The sequence below is a fragment of the Nannochloropsis gaditana genome, assembly GCF_000240725.1.
Source record: "Nannochloropsis gaditana CCMP526 unplaced genomic scaffold scaffold890, whole genome shotgun sequence".
Taxonomy (NCBI): Eukaryota; class Eustigmatophyceae; order Eustigmatales; family Monodopsidaceae; genus Microchloropsis; species Microchloropsis gaditana.
Window position 1 is genome coordinate 1 of NW_005803063.1, and position 8,001 is coordinate 8,001.

Below are 8,001 nucleotides of genomic sequence, written 5' to 3' on the forward strand. Positions count from 1 at the left end.
GGCTCCTTTTCCAGTACCCCTCCCTCCTGCAGGTCCTCCTCCGTCACAACTACCAGGGGCATCAAGGTACTTTGCTGATCGTCTACAAGAACGTCTCCCCCCTTCCCTCCTCCCCGACCTCCGCTGCCCCCTCCCTTCAGTTCCGCACATTCCAAGCCAGCCCGTCCTCCACCGTCCCCGGGCTGCTCCTTCAAGCTTCTCCGCTCCAAGTGTCGGTCTTGGGACCGGGAGAAGAAGCCTCGCAGACGGTGCGAGTGGTGTGTCTGGAGCCCTTTGATGCCTCGGGGGGGGGCATCGAGGTCCTGGTTGAGTTTGGGACGGAAGAGGAGGAGGACGGGACGAATGCGGTCCCTGTGCGGTATAGCTTACCTCTGCCCTTGCCTGTCTCGGTCCTGCATTTTGTGTGGGGCTTGCCCCTGCGTAAAGAGGACTTCCTGGCCCAGTGGGAGGCGATCACGGTTCCCCAAGTTCAAGATACCTTCTTGCCGACGAGGGAGGATGGGAAAGGGGAGGGACTGGAGGTGGGACCCTTGATTCGTCTGTTAACGAAACAATTCCATCTGCAAACGGTGCCGGAACTGTGTCAACGCTCGCGACAGGCGCAGACTTGGACGTTTGCGGGGAGCTTGGAGACGGGGTCCCTGTCCCCCCACGGCAAGCAGTTGCGCGTCCTGGTTCTGGTCCGACTGGAGCAGTACGAGGAAGGAGGAGAGCGGTGTGCGCGAGGTCGGAAGGGCTATCGCCTGACCGTGCGTTCTGAGCATCCGGCGTGTGCCATGGGCGTCTTCAAAGCAATCAAACTTCAATTGGGCGCGTGACAAGTGCCGCATTGTGTGTCATGTGGGGTTTAAGGAGAATAAATTTGTGCTACTTGAAAAATGCGTTCTTGGCGATGGGCAGGCTGAGGGAGCACGTCAACGAACGAAAATGCAGGAGAATTAATGAAATTTCTGAATTGACGAGCTCCCTTGCTATTTTTTTGGGGGGAAATCGATTCACAAAAGTCACCTAACAACACGGGTGGAGGCTGCAAAGGGATCGGTAAGATAGTTTTCAAATCCTTTGGACCCGGGTGGACAATGAAGTCTACTCTTTTCATTTGACTTCCCGTAGTACATTGGAAGGGGTAGGCCGGGCGTCGATGTGCACTCCAAAGCAGTTCTTCGAGCACGTAGAGGCATGGTGACTTCTTGATGATCTTCCACAGCCCCCAAAAAACGACCTTAGAGTATTTATTTTTTTACCGATGTGTATTTTTTTTCCTCGCAATGAATGGCACACCACCATGGCAGGAGGAAAATGGCCCATTTCGGTGTGCTATGGGGGATTAAGTCGAAGCGTCTTTGGGAAAAATGGCGAACCGTACATGCATCCAGGTAGACAGATGTGCTTCTACCATTTTTTTTCAGTAGTTACAAGAGATTTTCGTGCTTACTTTACCCATTTGTATTTCTCCTGCACCCAGCAGCAACCTTTTTTCCACAATGCAATGTAACCTCCTCCCTCGTCCACCGAAGGACGAGTTAAGGTCGGACGCCGTAGCGTCCTGTGTCAACACCCCAAAAAGCCAAATTCCTCTTTATGAATATATCAACATACCCTGATCGTAAAAACATGTCCAATCCCATCTGTCAACGTTGCACTGGAGAAGATCGAGCCGTAAAAGTGCAATTGGTTCGCGCAGAAAGAAGGAAGGAGTGGAGCGTTCCCTCGTTCCATCCAACGGATTTCTTGTGGTAACGGTTTAAGTGGATGCACTAGTCCACTACGCCCGCAAGCAAAAGCCCACGAACTTCCCATCCTCCCCTCCGCGTTCTCATGCGATGCCTGGTTGGGACGTGATGCTACCTAGTGCCAGCGAGGCATATTTCGGGAAACGCTGGCACGATGCATATTTGTGAAGATACCAGCCACGAGGTTTGACCCGTCCTCTCCGTGCTGTTATAGCTTGTTGGCCTGCTGGGGATGTCCCTCTACCAATGAAGGGCGTCACGCAATTTCGTGGGGACTAGTGATGTATCGCAAAGGGCATATGAAGTACACTTGTCCACGGAAAGCCGTTGCGTGGCGGAATGGAGCCGTAAACAAGAGTGGCGTGTATGCCAAAAGATTCCACAACGACGAGTCCCGGTACGATCGGACCTTCTGACCATGCTGCACTCATTTCCCAGCTAGCTTCCATGACCAACGCATACGGTGAGTGCCAGGGACGTAGGAGATGAAATTGAAATGATTTAATTTTCAAATGGCTGAGTGAAAGGTAATGTACATGCGAGATATATATTGGTGCCGCGGAGGAGAGGATTACCGTGCTGAGCACCTTCCCCCATGCACCCCCCTGCCATGCACATACCTCGGAAGCCCCGTCTCCTCTTACCTCCAGTCTACATGCAAAGGACAGTCTTGAGCGGTTCCTTGATGCGGGGCCTGACTCTCGCACGCAAGGATGACAAAGCGGTAGCCAAGGCGTGCTTCATTAAGAGGAGTCAGGGTCCGGTCAAAGCGTAAGCCAAATGTATGGGCCGTCGTCCTCGTCCCGGCCCCGGACCACTTGCACCACAAAGGCCCTCCAACGCATTGCTTCAGACCCGCCCTCCCTCCCGCTCTTTAAACGAGGTAGACATTCCCCTCTAACGACATACTCTTGGACCCATGTCAGCCCCGGCCTTCCCACTTCTTTTGATCCCGCTCCCTACGAAGGGGCTGCTAAGACTTGGATAAAAGACGGTATTGCATGGAAGAGGGACCACCTGAGCTGGTACCATGTTGCGTGGCTCGAAGAGTCAATTTTATCTTCCAAGCTGTGAAGTTCTTTCTTGGCGCCAGTGTTGATGAAGAAAAAGAGCAAAAAAGATACTGCAGAGGTAACAGAGGAACAAGCGGAATCTGCAGCGATGGAGGTTGAGAGATGTGACATCACGGTGTAAGACAGAGGCTGAAGTTATCCACAGGGGATGGCGTCAGAAGTCAGGGCAGGCTTGTTCAAACCCAGGCGTATGCCCGTTGATAAAATGACGGGAAAAAAAACGAGTTGGATGACATGCATACTGTAGGGGACAATAATGAGATCCACGTCGTAAATAAAATGAATTGCACTGTCAAATGTTGAAGGTGTCGACGGCATCCGAAATTTCTTGTCCAGTGCGGGAGAGGAAAGAGGAGAAGTAGCCACGTGCTAGCCATCGCTCCTTGGAATATTCTTCTGTTCTTTCACCTTTCTTTTTGGGCCTTGTTCTTCTCTAGCCTTTGTCATCGCCTCGCCAGAAAGACTTGTGGTGGTGTGGCACACTGGCAGGAGACTTCTTGTCCATCGTGTGGAGCAACTTAGTATCTCCCCCCCTTCTGTCCGTTCCTTGAATCCCCCTTGGCTGTATTCATCCATGCAAAAAATGTATATCATTAATCGACGTGAGACTTGCAGGGAGTACAGAAACTTTCGAGCAGTCCGTAGATAAATGTCTGCATGGGCACGTAAGCTCTTTTTTGGCCCATTGAAAGTATCTTAACCCCCCTTGAAAGATCAGCGAATGTCCCGCGGCGCAACATGTGAATGGAAAGGACCAAAATTCCGTCTGAATAGTAAGATCTATCTTGAAATGATATTTGGAAAATAATATGAATGCATACTAATGTATCTCCTCATAAATATTTTTTAACTTTACATTCTAAAATCTCTTCCTCTTTCCTCTCTACCCCCCCTAAGCTTTAATATGTTCACCGACATCTACGGCGTACGCCCTAGCCTCCCGCGTCGTTTTGCGCTGCCTTTGGGATATGCATATGTGTCAAAGGGTACTTGTCTGGTTTGCCGGCAGCATCAGCGTTTATGGGATACCCGACAGGATGTCCTCCGTGATGCTAGGGCTCCGAAGCGGCCCATCCTGCCTGACCCCCTCCGTCCCTCTGCCTTGGTGGAGCCCCATTTCGATACAGCCTTCCTTCACACTGTGTATATTAAGCATAGAAAGAGGGAGGTACTGAGCTGGAGGGAGCGGACCCATTTGGAACTTGCCATCTGGTGCTGTGCTCCCAGGAAGCTTTTTCCTAGCGGAATCCACAACCCCCGAGACCCCCTGCTGCCATTGTACGGTTGTCGATGTGCATACGTGGCTGATATTCGAGGGAGCTTAAGGATGTCGGCAAAGGAGGCAGCAGAGGCCGCTGCAGCCATGGCAACCGCTAGGGTCGTTCCGGGGATATGCGTCCCATCGTCCCATGGTAGCTCCCAGCCGTCGGTCGTTGCCCCGCCACTTTCCCTTGACGAGGGTGCGGATTTTTCGGAGACTTTGTCAGCCCTGTTTGATAGGAAAACATGTTCACCGAGCAAGTGGCAATGGCATGAACGACAGGAACCACCCAGCGGCGCCGGTCAGATTGTGTCGACAAGATTAGACGAGGATGCCTCTGAGCCGAACGTGGTCCGCCCAGTGTCGGAAAGCGCGGTCATCCTGTCCACAGAGAAGGGAGGGCTAGTGATCCCCTCCTTGGAGCTGCCACGTGAGGAAGGGATGAAAGTACCTGGGACTACCTGGGCTGTTGGAAAGGCGGCAGTGGCCTCTGATCCCTCCTCTGCCAAAAAGTTTAGATTTCGTCTTATGTCGGCCATTTATGCATATTGGCAACCGTTTTATGGCAGTAACCAGCCTCGGGAACCGGAGATTGCACTGGAGGACAATTCTCTCGGTGCACTGCCAGATAAGGCTACCGGAGCTCCTTCTCGCTTCGCTTATTTGCGCACTGCCATTTCCTCGATAGTCGGTTCCAAGGGCTTCTCCGTACTCGGAGCCCTTGTAACCCGTGCAACGGAGCTTCTTGCCGCGGTATTTTAGCAGCAAAGGCGTTCGATCTTAAATGTTTTTGCTCCTGATAATGCTCTGATAATGCGGCTACTGGTTGTCGCTACAGCACGGAATTCAGAAGCCCTGTTGCGCGGGTTCGTAGGGCTTCGAGTACAGAAAAGACCTTGGACCCGACAATCGAGGCCGTGCGCAAATAAGAGATATGTATATGGACAGTACCAGTACCCATTTGATACACTGTAATTTCTCAACGAATACATGTTATTTTGAAAGAGGCCATGGAAGCAAAGAAACTTGTCGTAACTGGTTTGTATACTGACCAGAAAATACTTCACTACACGGGTTAGGAGAAGTTTGAGCATCCAAAAAAGTAAGCGGATAGCAGGTTACGAGAATCGATTTCATCCCCCTTACGTGCTACTTTTTGTTTATTAAAGGTAAACCATGCCTTCATACTTCTTCATGTTCTGACAATTGATTAAAATGGCATACGACTCAGCACAGCTCGAAGATACCATCCAATCCATGGGCCACAGCAAAAAATCAAATCGTCAAATACGAGGCTAAAGGTCCCACACATGTGGCTCCCGGCATAATTTTAAATACAGGCAAGCTGTAAAGGCACAATTCTTCAACAGAAAAAGAGAAATGAAATCAAAACCTTCCTTGAAAGGGCGGTGTATTTTACTGATTGAGGGAGCTACTTGGCGCCGGAATGGACTCGCCAACTTTTTGGAACTTAAAAATTCGCCTAATGATGGAGGCAAACATTCATCCCATTGCCGGTCCTGATACCATCAGCCCGCGTTTATCATTCACAGGTTCTGAGGCGCAAATTGGTACATGTTTCTCGACGTTATTCTATTAGTTTAAGAAAGAGTACCTTTTCTTGTACCAACACAGGTCATGAATGAATCGTCGCTGAAGGAGACCACTTGTTCCATACCGACAAGGTTGCGTCCCATTTCCAGTATGCGCGTGTATTTTCCTTCGCCGTAAATCTCGAGGGTACTAAAATTTAAATCTCGAGACTGAGGCAGTGCTGCTGTGCCTTCGAAAAATATGGGAATACAAGGATTGCTCCAAGCCCTGGCACCTGTCACACGAGCTAACGTCTCTTTGGAGGAATACCGCGGAAAGACCTTGGCCATCGATGGTGCCACCATGCTCTACCGGGCAGCCTACGGCATTGCCGAAGAACTGGCCCTTTGTTCACAAAAGCCGCCGTCAAAACCCTCAATTCCTTCCGAGACCACCTCCTCCTTCACCCCCCCCACGTCCACCTCCCTCTCCTCCCTCACCACCTGGAGCTCGTCCTCAAGCTCACACACCACCACTTCCTCCTTTGCCTCATCCATTCGCATAATCGGAGGAAGGATGTCGTCGCGAGATCAAGGTCTTCCTCTTCCTCCTACTTCCCCGCTCGCCCCCCCGGGCCCCTCCACCATCCCCTCCCGTTACTGGCCGTACATCGAGCGCCGAATCGATGCCCTACGCCACCACGGAATCACCCCTATCTTTGTCTTGGACGGGCGTCGTGCACCTTTGAAAGCCGGCACGGATTCGCAGCGTTCCACCGCCCGAAAAGCCTCCTTGGCCCGGGGGCTGGCCTTCCGACAGCGTGCGCTCGCCCTCCCTCCGTCCGTCCACTGCGACGCAGAGCGCGCCGCATTGCTGGAGCAGGCGAAATCCCACTTCCAACGAGCCCTCTCCCTCCCTCACGTCCTCCTTCACGACTGCACCCTCCGGCTTCGGGCGTGGGGGATTCCCGTGCTCGTCGCTCCGTACGAAGCGGATGCGCAGGTGGCTTGGCTCTGTCGTCGGGGTTTAGCCGACGGGGTTTTGACCGAGGACTCCGACGTGCTGGTCTACGTGGCTCTATCACCGAGACCTTTCCCCGTGCTGTTCAAATTGGAGGTGGTGGGCGGGGCGCGCGGAGGGAGGGACTGGGGCCGGCCGGGGGAGGGAGGTGGAGGAGGGACAGCGATGGATTTCCCTGAAGCTAAAGCCCAAGAGCTGGTTTTCGACCCAGCGGCCTTTGCGCGGTCGGGAAACGCAACGACTCCGTACTTGAAAGACCTTTGTCAAGTAAGAGGGGGTGGTGTCTTCTTCCTCTTCCTCCTCGCTTTGTCCCCGGCGAATCTCTTCTTTCCCTCTCAACTCCTGCACTACAGCCATCCTTTTCCCTCCCCCATCTCACCCCATCGCCTGCACTCCCTCCCTCTCTCCCTCCCTTGCTCCTTCCCTCTTCCCTTCCTTCTCCAGATTTACCTCTCCTCCACCATTCCCGGTGAGGCGGGGCGCCTATTTTGCGCCGCATGCATCCTCTCCGGCTGCGATTATTTGCCCTCCCTTCCACGTGTGGGGCCCTCCACGGCCATGGCCTTAATCAAGCAAAGCCGACCCGGCAGCCCTGACCCCGAGCGGCGACTGGGAAATGTGGTCAGGCTGTTGGAGAGGAAGGCACGGGGGAGGGCGGGGGTGGCGGGAGGGAGGGAGGGAGGGAGGGAGGGAAGGGTGGCAGGACTACGTGGCTCGGGCCCGGCAGGCGGAGCGATTGTTCGCCTACCATCGGGTCTTTGATTGTCGGGTGGGGAAGAGGAGGATGACGACGTTTTTGCCCATAAAGTGGAAAAACGGAGGGAGGACGCAGGCGGGGCGGGGGGAGGGCGTGGTTGGGAGACATGGAAAGGGCGAGTGGGTAGACGGGAAGCAGCCGGAGGAGGAGGGATTGACGGAGGAGGAGGAGGTAGAGGAGGAGGAGGAAGTTAGGATGAGAGACCTTCCCGTCGTGGAGGATAACGAGGTGTTGCGCGACATCCTGGGTCCGCCCATGCTGGCCTGGGAGGCAGAGGCCGTGGCCGATGCGCGAATCCATCCCGAGACCCTCGTGCAGCTCCCACACGGGCAGGGGGAGGGACAAAAGGAGGAAGGGGAGGTTGGAGGAAGGGAGGGGATATTAGGGGCGATGAAGGGCATGGACACTTCGGAAAAGGGGTGTGAACACTTCACGAGAACACCCCAGGGGAACGGGCAGAGACAAGACGACCGACCTGGGCTACCGCAGGGGTTACCACGGCGCCCACCAACGCCACAAGAAGGACTGAAGCAGCATGCACAGCCGGAAATAAAGCAAGAAGAGCAAGCCTCAGCGGCTGCTGTCATCGAACATCGGGGGAACAGGTGGGTAGAAGACGGAGGA

The 8,001-nt window shown here is 53.8% G+C and overlaps 1 protein-coding gene across 1 annotated transcript; it reads left to right on the forward strand.

The window, feature by feature from the left end:
* On the forward strand, window positions 1-955 carry NGA_0462210 (uncharacterized protein; the record flags this gene model as incomplete). The annotated part of the gene is made up of 1 exon (XM_005853442.2): window positions 1-955. A coding segment is annotated over one exon (818 nt), but the record flags the coding sequence as incomplete, so codon positions are not given.
* Between the last annotated feature and the right edge of the window lie 7,046 nt (window positions 956-8,001).